The following is a 16,474-nucleotide window of genomic DNA, read 5'->3' as shown; positions in this document are numbered from 1 at the left end:
AGTTTGGGAGTTCGGAGCGGGATCGCGAATCATTTGAGTCAGTTCGGGAGTTTGAGCGGGTTCACGAATCATTTGAGTCAGTTCTGGAGATCAAAGAGGGTTCGCGAATCATTTGAGTCAGTTTGGGAGTTCGGAGCATGAATCATTTGAGTCAGTTTGGCAGTTCGGAGCGTGAATCATTTGAGTCAGTTCGGGAGTTCGGAGCGGGATCGCGGATCATTTGAGTCAGTTCGAGAGTTCGGAGCGGCTTCGCGGATCATTTGAGTCAGTTCGAGAGTTCGGAGCGGGTTTGCGGATCATTTGAGTCAGTTCGAGAGTTCGGAGCGGCTTCGCGGATCATTTGAATCAGTTTGTCCAGTGTTGGGCCGTATGGGGTTATTAGTAACGCGTTACTGTAACGCAGTTACTTTTGTCTGTTAAATGTCTGTTAAAGATCTGTTGATCTGGAAAGCATCTTCTGTCTACAAACGTCTGACAGATGTCTTTCAGATGTCAGTTTTGCATACATTCCAAATCATAAACATCTTATAGACATCTAATAGACATCTATTTGACGTCTAAAAGGAAACGTCCTATAGACGTATTGCAGATGAGCAAACACTCAAAAAAATACGTCTTGTGGATGTAAATGCACACATCAAATAGACGTCTCCGAGAAGGTTCTTTGGAGTTGAGTAAAGAACCCTATGGTTCTATATAGAACCCCAATGAACCATTTTTTTCTAAGAGTGCAGCGTCACTGTGGTTTGTCAAAGGGTTCTTCTTTAATTTTCATGAATGTCATAAAAGTGGATGGAACGAGAGCACAGCTGATGTGGTCAGTGATGGGGATCCCTCAAATCCTCCTCTGAACCCAGATGTTCCTCTCTCTATAACAGGAGATCTGATGAGAGAGGAAAAGGGTTATCTCATGTGAGGTCACCAGAGGTCGTATAGCATGAAAAGCTCTGATCTGAAGATGAGAAATGTTTGGGTTCATATTGAGATCTCTGAGTGGATGACATTGTTGAGATCTCTTCTGATCTCCATATGTCTGATCACTGCAGGAGAAACATCTGAGAAGCATTTCATCTCATCCTCTTCATTTAATTGCATGCCGTCTCAGAGAAACAACTGAGATAACAGAGAGATCTTACAGGAAGTGCTTGTGGGCTGTTGTGAGGATTGCAGCCACATGTTCACAGTGAGCTACAGGACTCTTCATTTACTCGTACAAACAGCAGAATCAGAATCAGCAAGATGTGCACTCAAGTTTAAATAAATGTATTTGTTTTAAATTTTGAACTCCACTGTAGAAAAACATTTCAATTAATTTATTCTTTAATTATTATTAGCTTTATTTTTTACTCTGCTTACTTTACTTATTTTTTTGCCTTTTATTATTGTTTTCATACAGGGAATGTATAGGACTCATCTATGTCAAATGCATAAAATATATTACTTTTGCTCCAGGTGTTCAGTACTTTAATGTATTTAATAATATTACATTTTAAATGTTGAAAATTTGCCTTAGAAACTAACTGAAATAGGTTGAAGTGCTAAAATAACTAACACTAAAACTTCAATAAAATAAATAAAAATAAAATAAATAAAATAAAACAGAAAAGGAAAAAAAAACATAAAAATGACAAACTTAAAGTATTACTTAAACTATTTAAAAACATTAGTATTGAAAATAAGCTAAAATGCACATAACATGCAAGAAAAAATTAATAAATTGTGCGCACGATTAACTATTGCGTTCCCTCGATTTAAATCCGATTTAATCGTGTGCACGATTCAGCAAATCGAGGGAACCCAATAGTAAATCGAGGGAACGCTTTAGTACATTGAGGGAAAAAATTAGTAAATCGTGCACACAATTTAGCCTTATATTTTTTCCTGCGTGTCATGTGCGGGGCTCCGTAAAAATGAAATATAATGAAAAAGAAAAACTTTTGCCTTGCAACAAACTAAAATAAAGTGATGTAGAAATATATCAACAACAACAACAACAACAAAATAATAATAAATTATAAACCTATAAATAGCAAAACCACATAACAAAATATCTATATTTGCATCTAAAGCATCTGAAAAAAAGTGAAAATGTAGATGTAAATGTTAATCATTCTCTGCTCATCGGTGATGAACACATTTTGTTGTGTGTTTGGGAGTGAGATGACAAATGCTTTGGGACAGGACAAGTTTCCTCTCTCTCTCTCTCTCTCTCTCTCTCTCTCTCTCTCTCTCTCTCGGTGTGTGTGTGTGTTAATGCAGAAGCTATGTTGACGAAATAATGCGGTCAGGGGCCCAACGGGGAGAGAGAGAGAGAGAGAGAGAGAGAGAGATCTCAACCAGCTGCTCCAATCCAGTCCAGGTCCTCATCTTCATCACAGATCCTTATTTCCTTCTGTTCTCGGAGATACAGAGTCCAGCAGCTTGAAGAGTTTCTCCGCGGTGTGATGAGGCTCCGTGGCTCCGCGGAGCGCCGGGAGGAGACGGGAGAGACGGGGGAGGAGGCGCGCGGAGGGGCTCCGGAGAAACCGAGAGAGAGAGAGATGGCGGCGGGAGGAATCACCACACTCCCGGCCTCACCGGACGACGGGGCGAGCGGAGGCTTTCCTTCGGGGAACTTCAAGGAGCCCAAGCGGCTGTACTGCAAGAACGGCGGATTCTTCCTCCGGATCAACTCTGACGGGCGAGTGGACGGGATCCGCGAGAAGAGCGACCCGCACAGTGAGTTCCGTTCTTCCGTGGAGAAACACACGATCCGCCTAAAAACACCCTGCAATGCGTCCGGTGTGGAGCAGAGATGAAGATCAGGCCCTGATGATGATGATGATGATTTTACAGGTCCACCTTCAGTCTCTAGGGTTCTTGGTTATTTTCCGAAAGTGCCTCTAATGTAATCTGGTCTTTTAACCCTCATATAATGCATTCAAAATCTGAATACTTTTCACATTCAGGGACCAGTCAAATCTAAACTAAAACCATATTGTAGCTAAATGTGAAAAAAAAAAAAAAAAAGTTTCACAGATTTGATTGTTGCCATGTTAATCCTGCATCTAGGCCTATTTCATAAACATTTAAATTAAGAAATTGACAATTATATTAAAAACTGATGCAATTTATTTATTTATTTTTTAATGTACAATTGTATGAAATTTATAATAAGATATAATCTGTGAATTACCAGTATAAACCTCATTGGAATGAATTGAATTGAATTGAATTCCTTTGAATTTATAACTCATGATTACTCAAAAACAGTACAAATTTATGAAACGTACATATTTATTTCTAACAAAACGACAAATACGACTGAATAGTTTTCAGACTACATGAAGTCATTTTAATTGTGGAAACATTCACTTTCAGATGAAACAACTGATCAGTTTTTCATTCCTCAGTGGTTCGTCAGTAGATTATGTTCAACAAATTCCAGTCCCTAAAGTGTGTGCGATATGGGAAAAAGTGGAATATAGTTTATTAAAGCTTTTGACACTTATATAATTTAATAGGTGATGTTATAGAAAGTATTTCTGACACCTCCATATACCTGGCTTGTAGGGGTGTAACGATTCACTCGTTTTCTCGATGCATCAATTACAAACCCTAACGATGCATATGCATCGATCTTGAAACATGAGCAGAAATGTAAGTGTCTAAATCACGTTTCATTGAATGATAAATATGTTTAAACAATGCCAGTGAACCGAATGTACGAAGGAAACTGTTAAAATAATCACAGCATTAATGACAACCTTGAAATAAGAGCACAAGGTTTATCTGAAAATCAGATGCATGAAAGTAGCGTTTGTAGCTTTAGCAAACAGCCATCTGGTGCATTTTCTTTCAGGATCATCATTCGTGATGGAGAGGAAACGATAAATAGCTAGCTATAGCATTTTATTTTGTGAAAATGGGATAAAGAAGTTTTCACACACAAAAAGAGAAGTGATCTCACTCTCATAGACGTGCCAGCCTTTATCTGCAGCTAAAAGCAGAATGAACTGATGAAACTTTAAAAAAAAAACACAATAAATACAATTTATGAGTGATGCAGTTTTAAGTGACATATAATTACAGAACATAAACTATAAAGTATATATTCTACCTTATTCTGTGCAGAAAATTAAAATAATTGCTAATTAAATGTAGCCTAGTATAGAAAACAATCATAAAATTGCCATTAGAAAAAAACAATATTGATTACAAATGATTGATTAATGTCCAGTAGTGTATTTGATTTCTTACAGCTAATTAAAAGTAATAAAAAAATAAGAAAATTCCTTGTAAAAATAAATAAAAATAAAAATTAGAATAATTATGAAAATACGTAGGCTACATACATAAAATTATTGTATTTGATATTTCTGTCACTTCTGAAATGATGGCTATGCCCCTGGTGTGACAAAATGTTACATAATACTCTTTAAGCTCTTTTTTTAAATCTTGCATTACATAAAATTTTACGTATGCCATTTCGCATCATTAAACTAGCATTTAACAATGGACAAAAGTTTTTTTTCTGTTTTTTTATTTACTTCCCTATGGTTCTCTAACCATAAAGGCTGCTGTAATTTGCCCCCTGACTAAGCATTTAAAGATTTTAGGGGAAACATTTAAATAATCCTGTGAATGCACTTAAAGAATGCAGAATCGAATCGTTATAATCGAATCGAATCTAATTTAATTGTGAATCGAATCGAATTGAATCGTTCTAAATTAGCAAAAATCGTTCTTGAATCGAATCGACAACCTATGAATCTTGAATCGAATCGCATCGCTGCCTTCCCAAAGATTCACAGCCCTACTGGCTTGGGTTTATGACCTGAAAGCAAAACGTGTAATGTGTGCGTGTTCCGTTTTGAAAAGAATTACATCATGTTTTTATAAAGTTTGTTATAAAGTCTGGTGAGTGTCGGGTCTCGGGGCTAATCACCTGTCTTTTTGGTGTGGGTGTGTGTGTTGGGATGGTGACAGCTCACCACGTCTGCCTGTTTGTGTTTTCCCCGCCTCCCTTGTTCCCCGTTGTTAACCATAATTGCTCGCCACCTGTTCTCTATGTCCTTCTAATTTTTTCCCCTTTATTATTCCCTGTGTTTCTCGGTCTATTGTCAGACTGTTGTTATTCGTTCCAATAGCTCCGATCATCTAGCAGTTCTTTGTACTCACCCTGTCGTGTCTTGTCCTCAGGCTCCAGTGTGTTTGGCTTATTTCTCTGCTCTAGTTCTTACAAGCCCAGAGCTCCTAGTAGCTTCAGCTGTTCATCCTGTCACTACGAGTGAATCCTGTGAAACGTGACTCATCTGCTGTTCATCCTGTCACTACGAGTGAATCCTGTGAAACGTGACTCATCTGCTGTTCATCCTGTCACTGCGAGTGAAACCTGTGGAGCGTGACTCTTTCTTCTCTGTCTCTGCTTTGTGAATAAAGCCTTGAGTTTACCCGCACCTGAATCCAGCCTGCTTTCTCCTGACAGAACAGTCTGACCATAGTATGGATTCAGCGGGATCTGGTCCGCTTCGCGCGGCTCTCGCTCAACAGGGAGTGTTGATCGGGCAGCATGCCACTCAGCTCAACACCACCGCGCTGGATGTGGAAGTTCTCAGTGCCCGAGTCTCCGAACTCCTCACACGGGTGGACGATCTTCAGCAAGAGGCAACGAGCCGGGGTCCCGTTCCTCACACCGGTATGTCACACGAGTCCAAACCCCATGCCAACAATCCGCCGGTCTACGATGGCGATCCTAACGCCTGTCAAGCGTTTCTCTCCCAATGCTCGCTGGTGTTTTCTCTGCAGCCCCGGCGTTACGCTAATGAAGAGACCAAGGTGGCTTACGTCCTTACACTCCTCTCGGGCCGTGCCCGCGAATGGGGTATCGCCGTTTGGAGATCGCGGGCTCCCTGTTGTGCCACTTTCGCGGTTTTCAGTCAAGAGATGGCCAAATTGTTTGATCGCTCTGCTCAGGGTGACGAGGCGGCGGCCCAGTTATCACGACTGTCTCAGGGGAGGAGCTCCGTGACTGACTATGCTATCCAGTTCCAGACTTTAGCTGCGGCATGCGGCTGGAATGAGAGCGCGCTGTGCGCTCGTTTTCCTGAGGGGCCTCCACGCACCTTCCAGGAGTGGAGTGTAATGTCAGTCCTGTGTCTGGTGTTTTGGTCCCGACACGTTTTCCAAGACTCAGTTTTCCCTCATGGGAGGAATGAAGCTGTTGCCCAGTGGCCGGTCCCTGACTCCCGGAAGGCTCTGCAGCGTTTCCTGGGTTTTGCCAACTTCTACCGGCGTTACATTCGGAATTTTGGTCAGATCGCTGCACCGCTGACAGCCTTAACCTCCACTAAGGTGTCTTTCAGGTGGAACCGGGAAGCGCAGGTAGCCTTTGACATTTTAAAGTCCCGTTTTGTCTCTGCACCTATTCTGATGGTTCCAGATCCGGAGGCCCAGTTCATTGTCGAGGTTGATGCTTCTGACGTTGGGGTTGGCGCAGTTCTATCTCAGCGTTCCCTCCATGATGGGAAGGTTCATCCTTGTGCATTCTTCTCTCGTCGTCTCAGCCCTGCAGAACGTAACTATGACATCGGCAACAGAGAGCTGCTGGCGGTACGATTGGCCTTGGGTGAGTGGCGTCATTGGTTGGAGGGGTCAGCGCAGCCCTTCTTGGTCTGGACGGATCACAAGAACCTTGAATACATCCGTTCGGCCAAGAGGCTGAGCTCGCGTCAGGCCCGCTGGGCGCTCTTCTTTGCCAGATTCAATTTCACCCTCTCGTACCGGCCGGGATCAAAGAACACCAAGCCTGATGCCCTCTCTCGCCTGTTCGGTGCTCCGGGGGGGGAGTTTGCGGCCGAGGCCATCCTTCCTGAGGGGGTGGTGGTCGGGGCTCTTTCGTGGGGTATCGAGCAGCGAGTTGAGGAGGCCGGTCGAGGGGTGCAGGTGCCGGGAGAGTGTCCGGCGGGCAGGTTGCTGGTGCCGGCTGCGCTGCGCTCTGAGGTCCTTGAGTGGGGTCACTCATCCAGGTTAGTCTGCCATCCAGGTATTCGGAGAACGTTGTCTGCCATCCGACAGCGTTTTTGGTGGCCTACTATGGCCGCAGATGTTAGACAGTTTGTGTTGGCCTGCCCCACATGTGCCCAAAGTAAGCCTGTCAATCGCCCTCCTGATGGTCTACTGCATCCTCTCCCTATCCCTTCCCGTCCTTGGTCACACATTGCCCTTGATTTCGTCTCTGGGCTTCCTCCGTCGAAGGGAAACACTGTAATTCTCACGGTGGTGGATCGCTTTTCCAAAGCGGTTCATTTTATTCCCCTGCCCAAGCTACCCTCCGCCCGGGAGACCGCCCAACTGGTGGTGGATCACGTCTTCCGTCTCCACGGGTTACCGGTGGATGTGGTTTCTGATAGGGGTCCCCAGTTCGTCTCCCGGTTCTGGAGGGAATTTTGTAGACAGATTGGGGCCTCTGCTAGTCTGTCATCTGGTTTTCATCCTCAGACCAATGGGCAGTGTGAGCGGGCCAACCAGGATCTAGGAAGAATGCTCCGCTGTCTAGCATCCAACAATCCGAGTTCCTGGTGTCTGCAGCTCTCCTGGGCAGAATACGCCCATAACACCCTTCCTGCGGCCGCGTCAGGTATGTCCCCTTTTGAGTGTGCTCTTGGTTATAATCCACCTCTGTTCCCATCACAGGAACCCGACGCAGCGGTTCCATCCGCCCTGGCTTTCGTCCAGCGCTGCCGTCGCACCTGGGAGAGAGTCAGGAGGATTTTGGTCCAAGCCTCTGACAGAACCAAGGCTGCAGCTGATCATCGCCGGTCCTCTCCTCCTACCTATGTGTGTGGTCAACGGGTTTGGCTCTCTACCAAGGATCTGCCTCTCCGGGCGCCTTCTCGTAAGCTGGCACCCAGATTCATTGGGCCTTTCCGCATCACCAAGGTGGTTAGTCCGGTGGCGATCAGGCTCAAGCTCCCTCCTACTCTTGGTCGGGTTCACCCGGTGTTTCATGTTTCCAGGGTCAAGCCTGTGTTCTCTTCCCCCCTTAATCCTGCTTGCAGTCGCCCCACCCCCCCACCCCCTCGTCTTGTGGATGGATCTCCTACCTATACGGTTAAGAGATTACTCGATGAGCGGCGCCGCGGCAGGGGGTTTCAGTATCTTGTGGACTGGGAGGGGTATGGTCCAGAGGAGAGGTGTTGGGTGCCGTCCCGGGACATTCTGGACCGTTCGTTGATTGAGGACTTCCGGCGGCATCGAGGTAGGCCCCTTCCTAGAGCGCCAGGTGACGCTCCTGGGAGGGGGGGTACTGTCGGGTCTCGGGGCTAATCACCTGTCTTTTTGGTGTGGGTGTGTGTGTTGGGATGGTGACAGCTCACCACGTCTGCCTGTTTGTGTTTTCCCCGCCTCCCTTGTTCCCCGTTGTTAACCATAATTGCTCGCCACCTGTTCTCTATGTCCTTCTAATTTTTTCCCCTTTATTATTCCCTGTGTTTCTCTGTCTATTGTCAGACTGTTGTTATTCGTTCCAATAGCTCCGATCATCTAGCAGTTCTTTGTACTCACCCTGTCGTGTCTTGTCCTCAGGCTCCAGTGTGTTTGGCTTATTTCTCTGCTCTAGTTCTTACAAGCCCAGAGCTCCTAGTAGCTTCAGCTGTTCATCCTGTCACTACGAGTGAATCCTGTGAAACGTGACTCATCTGCTGTTCATCCTGTCACTACGAGTGAATCCTGTGAAACGTGACTCATCTGCTGTTCATCCTGTCACTGCGAAACCTGTGGAGCGTGACTCTTTCTTCTCTGTCTCTGCTTTGTGAATAAAGCCTTGAGTTTACCCGCACCTGAATCCAGCCTGCTTTCTCCTGACAGTGAGTGTCTGTAAATGAAGAGTAAATGGTCTCCTTATTCTAAGCTCAGTTCATTCAAAATAGAAACTGAAACAATGATCTCTTTAGTTTAGACTCATGGTCAGAGTTAAAAATCATGTTGCTAAGGGCAACCACTGAGTGACACTTCACAAACCCCGCCCACCTCACACTTCATTTATTCTGACCTGAACCTCTGTGTTTGTCATTCTTTACATAGTTTGCATAGTTTCTGAGGACAATCAACCAGATTTGTTTCTGAACCTTTGCTGGTAACAATTTACATTAAGGTCCTATTAGTTAATGCATTAACTAACAATGAGCAATGCATTAGTTACAGTATTTATTCATCTCTGTCAGCTTTTATCAAAAATACAACTGTTCACTGTTAGTTCATGTCAGCTCAGGCCCAATTACGGATGCAACTTTCGATTTTTATAATGTGTAGTAAATGTCAAACATTAACAAACGCTTCAGAAGTATGTTTCACAGTTCTGTTTAATTGATGTCAACAAATGTAACTTTACTCAGGAACACTTTAACACAGACTTTCATTGCAAAAATCTATGAATTATTTACTTTATTTAAATGGGATTTTAGACAATGTTTTTAAATAGTTGCTTGGGACAAATTTGTCTTTAGATGTGCAGTCATTAGTATACAGGGAGAAGAGCAGCGGGGAGAGGACATAACCCTGGGGGGCGCCGGTGCTCATACTCCACAGTGCTGGGGGATGGTGTCTTGTAGTTGTGATCTCTTTCAGGCCTTTCCATACTGAAGCAGGATCAGTGGAAAAGAACTGGTTATTTAGCTTTCCAGTATAATTCCTCTTTGCCCCTCTGATCTCCTTTTACAGTGTGTACTTGGCCTGTTTATACAAGAATCTATCCCCATTTCTGCGAGCATCTTCTTTGGCCTGACGGAGCTGTCTGATTTTTGGAGTGAACCATGGTTTGTCATTGTTGGAGGTTAGATGAATCCTGGTAGGAATGCACATATCTTCACAGAAATCCGCACTTTCTGAGCTTGACGAGTGGCTGGCTTGCTCCTCTATATGCGCGTCCTGAAGCACTTGATCAGCACAGCTGCTACGCCAACTACAACGTTCAGTAAAATGTCTGAATAATTGAAATCTGGTAGAAAATATTGTGGTGTGTTCTGCCAAATGTTCAGCCGTTCATCCCTGATGAAACTAGAGTTGAGTGTCATCAGCATAGCAGTGACATGAAAAGTCATGTTTCTGAATGACAGAACTTAGTGATGCCATGCAGATGGAGAAGAGAAGTTGTCCGAGAACTGAGCCCTGAGGCACCCCAGTATGGACACTTTACTTTTAGGCCACGGGAGACAATTTATGAAAGGCAGTGAAGTGATGCACCTGACGCTGGTACAGTGTAGGTCATGTGACAGTAACAACATGGCGGATGTAGTGCGTCTGAATTTCATTCATGCTACCCACAAACTACCCACAGCTTTCATTTATGTAATGAAGGGGAAAGGGCTATCAGACTCTGATTATGACCTTATAATTCAATGTAAAAATGTGAAATGGAGGTGGGTCCGGACTTTGAGAAGAACTGCTCTAAATGGTTGAGTACATAGTGCATAAGTACCTAGTGTATAATTGCGTAGTGCATCATTTGGGACGCAGCTAAAGTCTGGCATATTGAGCATTCTGAATTAAACGCTTCTGGTTGGCTGCAGTGCTCAACACGGCAAAACACTCTGTGAATATAAACCTTTGAAGCTCTTCACGAACATAAAACAGCAGCTACTGGAACGAACCGGGAAGGCTGGTCTTATTAGTATTAGGGGTGAAACTGTTCAGATCATAGTTCGCATGTAGTAAGACTACCACTACACTAATTGTGGCTGATGTATCCGGGTTTTTCGGCTTGGTTTGAATATCGTTACATCCCTAATTAGTCTCAAGTTGCTAGCGAGGCACCGGTACCTTTGATAGCACTGATATTTTGTGTGTGTTTGTTCTCTCGCAGTTCGGCTGCAGCTCCAGGCCACGGCCGTCGGTGAGGTGGTGATTAAAGGGATCTGCGCGAACCGTTACCTCGCCATGAACTCGGACGGACGACTGATCGGAACGGTAACGATCTCTTGATCTCACAGCTCTTGGTCTTTACTTTATAATCTTTAACTGTATGCACTTTTGGGTGCTGACATGAAGTCAAGTATAGCGCTTTTCACAATACATAGAGCTTCAAAAGCAGCTTAACAGAAATTCAGTAACTTAAAGGGATAGTTCATCCAAAAATTAAAATCACCCCATGATTTACTCACCCTCAAGCCATCCTAGCTGTATATGACTTTCTACTTTAAGACGAATCCAATTGGAGTTATATGAAAAAATATCCAAGCTTTATAATTGGAAGAGAGAGAATTTTTATTTTTTTTTAGTAGTCCCAAAGAAGTTCAATAAAGTGCAAAACAAAACACTGGTCACGAGTAAGAAGTACAAAATGAAGATTTGTAAATACAAATGTGGAAGGATTTCGATACGACCCAAGAGGAGACTGGTTTTCCTTTTCTAAAGTAAGGAAACTTTGCTTCCTTTGCTCTTGTAAGCAAACATCACGTGAGATAAGCGTTTGATAGTATTTTGGAAGCTGTCATATCGCTACACCATACGATTTGCAGAAAGAGAAAGCTGAAAAGGTTTAGAGTAATGTGTTACAAATAAATCTAGCATAAAGCTAGAGTTATTATTTTAACCAGTTGAAATGTAAATGACACAGCGCAAGAAACTATATTAATTTCTGTTTTTAAAGTGAAGTGAAGTGAAGTGACATTCAGCCAAGTATGGTGACCCATACTCGGAATTTGTGCTCTGCATTTAACCCATCCAAAATGCACACACACAGAGCAGTAAACACACACACACACACACACTGTGAGCACACACCCGGAGCAGTGGGCAGCCATTTATGCTGCGGCGCTCGGGAAGCAGTTGGGGGTTCGATGCCTTACTCAAGGGCACCTAAGTCGTGGTATTGAAGGTGGAGAGAGAACTGTACATGCACTCCCCCCACCCACAATTCCTGCCGGCCCGGGACTCGAACTCACAACCTTTCGATTGGGAGTCCGACTCTCTAACCATTAGGCCACGACTTCCCCACATCTGGACCATAAAACGGGACTCTCAAAGCCTTGACATCCGGGAGAGAAGTCAGTAAATTCGAGTAAAATTACAGGCTTCGCTTGTCCCTTGTGAATGCATGACATGAAATTCAGATGGGGGGGGGGGGGGGGGGGTAATTTCTAAATCACACAAGGTCCCTAGATAATACTAATCCTGGCTTTAGTTTTCATTTTGCAACTATACAATCAATCAGGTGCTTGAGATTCGCTATATAGTATAAATTATAGGGGTGCACCGAAATTTCGGCCGCCGAAAATTTTCGGCCGAAATGGCATTATCGGTTTCGGGCCGAAATAAAAAAAACAGCTGAAAACGTAAACCGAAAATAAATGTCACCCGCCCCTCCCATCCGTGAGCAAGCGCTTAGGTTTCACTCACGGTCGAGCTGTTATCACGCGTCTGCCTATCACAGATTAAGCATGTCAAAGGGCTGTCACAATCAAAAAAAGCTTGTCACAAAAGCTGCACAATCAATCGGACCAACCAATACAAGTTTCGAAAACGAAAACAGGGAATCGATTTTAACGGCCTTCTCTCGGAGCGCGTCCAGCTCGTCACTATACGCTCGCAGCGAACGCGCGTCACCCAGCAACTGCAGGTTCTGACACACACACACACACACACACACACACACACACACACAGACAGAGCCTATTAGTGCATAATATCAATGTAGCCTTCAGTAATGTTTTTCATTGATGTTATGGCAGTCCACATTGCTGACATTGCTCTCTTTACGTTCGCCCTAATGCCTGTTTAGTTGTCGGTGGATTTGGCTATATTTGGCGTTGAAAAACGGATCAACGCCAAATATAGGCAATTTACTAACGATTCAATGAACACTTTGCCTATGTCTCAAAAATCAAACAGGTTTGATTATTATATTGTGATTTTTCAATTCAGATCCATTAAATCCAAGCAATATATATATATATATACGTTTTTAAAAGAAGCCATTTTCGGCTTCAGTTTCGGTTTTCGGCCAAGTGCATCCTAAATTTTCGGTTTCGGCTTCGGCGCAGAATTTTCATTTCGGTGCATCACTAATAAATTACATGTGTAATTTCTTATGACAATATATTAATGAAGATTTTGCATATAATTTAATTTACAAAAATTAACTTAATTGTCCTTCGTGTCCCTCTAAAGCAGTGGACCTCAACCAGGGGTCCGGGGGCCACTAAAGGGCCTTTGAAAACCTCTGACATAAAATGACTTAAAATAAGACCAAACAAACTTGCAAATCAGTGTTATTTTAGTATAATTCATAATTTATTATTATTATTTTTTTTGGTAAATATTTTGAATTAGATTTTAAATATTCCATTTTAGTTCTAATTCTAGTTGTAGTTTTAGTTCTATTGTTGTGTTTTTGTCTTTAATTGGCTTTTTATGTCCATATATAAAGTTTTTATTAGGTTTTAGTTTTTTTATTACTTACACACACATACTCACACACACATACACACACACACACACACACACACACACACACACACACACACACAGAAGCCGTTTTCATTGATGTGGTTTGGGGAATCATATCTGTAAACCTCTTTCAGAGTTCGTCATAAAGCACAGATCAGTACGTCAGAAGAGTCTGACTCCTGTGAACACATTCACATTTTACTGCAGTATCAAGATGCTTGAGATTGTTTTAATCGTTTGTTTGTATGACACTGAAAAACTGAATAATGCCACAAACAGCAACTGAGTGTAAAGATCCTTTTTTAAAGATCCTGCTTCACATTCGAGCACACACACACACACACACACACACACACTTACATAAGTAAATCTGAATGGGGCATTTCATAGACATGTTATTTTTATTTTAGTTCACAAATTTGACCCCATAATTTGGTTAAATAGACACACACTCAGAGATGATTAGCGCTGTGAGAGTCTCTGTGCTCCTGAAACAATGCTTACATTGATGACGGAGGTGTTGCACAACAGCTCTCCTTCTTCAAAACTCCTGAGGAAACATCAGAGTCGGCTCTAGAATGAAGCGTAACTAAAGTTTTTAAAGTCTGACGCCATCAACCACATTCATATATAGACATAAAGTTGTTTTGACAGCAGTGCTGCTGAACCATTTTTGCACTACAGAAATTAACTTTTACAGTATTTTGGTTTTAAATGCTCTGGATAATTTTTTGATTGAATACTCTTTTTAAAGAAGACACTTAGCAGATTATTGCTGCATTTAAAAAACGCGTTTAAAAAAAAACAGAAATGCGCAAAAATACTATTTTAAAATTTAATGTGAAATATTTATAAAAAAAAAAATGTTTTACTCTATTTCAGGAAAATCAAAGGAATCGATCTAAACAAGTTGGTTTCCAAATTTGAGATTGATATCACAAAATATAAGATTTTGTTTGTAGATAATAGATAATATTCGCTTCTCATTCATGTCCAGTGCAGTCACTTTTCACCACAAGGAGTGGCGTGAATATTTCTTTAGCACCATTTACCAAGTTTTGTTCTGTTCTGAAAAAAAAAAAATGACTGAAGAGCACCAAAGGCTTAAGAATGTTTTTTGCATTTTGGTTCCTCTAAAAAACCTTCCAGTGGTGTTTACACTGTAAAGACCCTTGGAAAGCTTCCACGGATGTTAAAGGTGCTTAAAGGAGGCATCAATGGGAATTATTTTTACGAGTGTAGAGACACATTAATTCTCATTTAAGATCCTGTTTTAAACTGAAACACATCAGATAGTGTTGGCTTTAACACGAGCAGCATGTCAACATTACAAAGGTCACACAAAGCAGCCACATTGGCCTGAAGCGCTGGGTTGACTCTCACATTCCTGTCAGGAGACGTTTTCCAGACATCCGGCTAAAAGCTGCTCAGGAAAAGAGAGGCCGTGTTTCACAAGCTGGTGCAGATAATAGATGACAAATGCGAATATTTCATCACAGTTTTGCTGAAATAAGACTCGCTGAGGTTTGAGCTCAAAGGGATCCAAAAATCTGAGATAGAAAAACTGGAAACAATGTTTCAGGATCAAATCAAGCTGGAGAACACGATCATTGGGTTTAGTTCACGTAGCTGCTGCTATTTAATTTCTTAAAATGCTTATTATTTTGACTTTTGTTGTGAAATGGTTCCTAAAGTTGGCAAAAAATATAACTTTAGTGTTTTTTTTTTAATTAAAAAACAAATAATCCAAGCCCAGCTCAGCTGACAAAAAGTAACGCAAAAGTAATGCATTACTTTCCATTAAAAAGTGACTAAGGCTACGTTCACACTGCAGGCTGAAACGACCCAATTCCGATTTTTTTGCCCCTATGTGACCTGTATCTGATCTTTTCATGACAGTCTGAACGACATAGATCCGATTTTTTCAAATGCGACCCAGGCCACTTGGATATGTGGTCCTGAATCCGATACGTATCCGATCTTTTGAAATGCGACCTCCGTCTGAACGGCCAGGACACATTTATCCGACCCGTACGTCATTGATACGCTACAAACGTCATACGTCTGCGTTGAAGTAGGCGGGAACGAGAAGATAAACTGATGAATTCTGTGTTAGTGAAGCCACTCACATCAGTATCGCACCACTCCTGGCTGTGACTCCGCACCCACACGTTTCTCTGTACCCACGTTGCTAACACTGCTCCACAAAACACCATGGCCAAAAGCCTTGCTTTCCTTCTTTTTAATTTTCTTCTTAAAATGAGAAGATTGTAATTGTGCTGGCTCCGTTCGGAAAATAACTTTAATATTGCAAAAAGAGCTCCGCTGTTGACTACACTGTTGTTGACATCCATGTTTAACGTTAGCTACTTCCGCAAACAACGAGTGAAGTCGTTGAGCGTTGAGTACTCTTCTGCGCATGCGGGTCACTTCTGGGTCATTTTACGTTCACACAGGAGATCACAAAAGGTCGCATTTAATTGGAAATGTGAACGACCTTGCAAAAAAAAATCTAATTTTTTCAAAAAATCGTAATTGAGCATTAAGCCTTGCAGTGTGAACATAGCCTAAGTAACGCAACTGGTTAATTTTTAATTGAGTAACCCAATATTGTAATGCATTACTTTTAAAAAAACTTTCCCCAACATTTTAACTTTTACTTATCATTATTTTGTCTATATATTTTAAAAATGCTAAACAGAGTTCAATTTGAGTTACAATCATGTGTTCCAATGGAATTTGTTAAGCTGTGTATATATTTTCATGGTATTTAATGCTTGTTGAGTGACGTGTGTCAATGTTGTCATTCTCTCTGTCTCAGAGGAGAACAACGGATGAATGTTATTTCCTGGAGCGCCTGGAGTCGAATAACTACAACACGTACCGATCCCGGAAGTATCCCGACTGGTACGTGGCTCTGAAGAGAACAGGCCAGTATAAAGCGGGATCGAAGACCAGCCCGGGTCAGAAGGCCATCCTGTTTCTGCCCATGTCAGCCAAGTGCTGATGGAGAGATGCTGTCAGACCTGAGGCGAGAGCGACAGACCAC

General features: G+C 42.5%; 1 protein-coding gene across 1 annotated transcript; it reads left to right on the top strand.

Annotated features, from left to right (window-relative positions):
- The first annotated feature begins 2,413 nt into the window (after positions 1-2,413).
- Positions 2,414-16,474, top strand: LOC132114174 (fibroblast growth factor 2-like). The gene is made up of 3 exons (XM_059522288.1): positions 2,414-2,718; positions 10,841-10,944; positions 16,247-16,474. Exons 1-3 carry the CDS (start codon positions 2,445-2,447, stop codon positions 16,430-16,432), a joined length of 564 nt encoding a protein of 187 aa, XP_059378271.1. The 5' UTR covers positions 2,414-2,444; the 3' UTR covers positions 16,433-16,474.

Source organism: Carassius carassius, chromosome 33 (assembly GCF_963082965.1).
Source record: "Carassius carassius chromosome 33, fCarCar2.1, whole genome shotgun sequence".
Lineage (NCBI taxonomy): Eukaryota > Metazoa > Chordata > Actinopteri > Cypriniformes > Cyprinidae > Carassius > Carassius carassius.
This window is presented reverse-complemented; position numbering and strand designations above follow the sequence as displayed.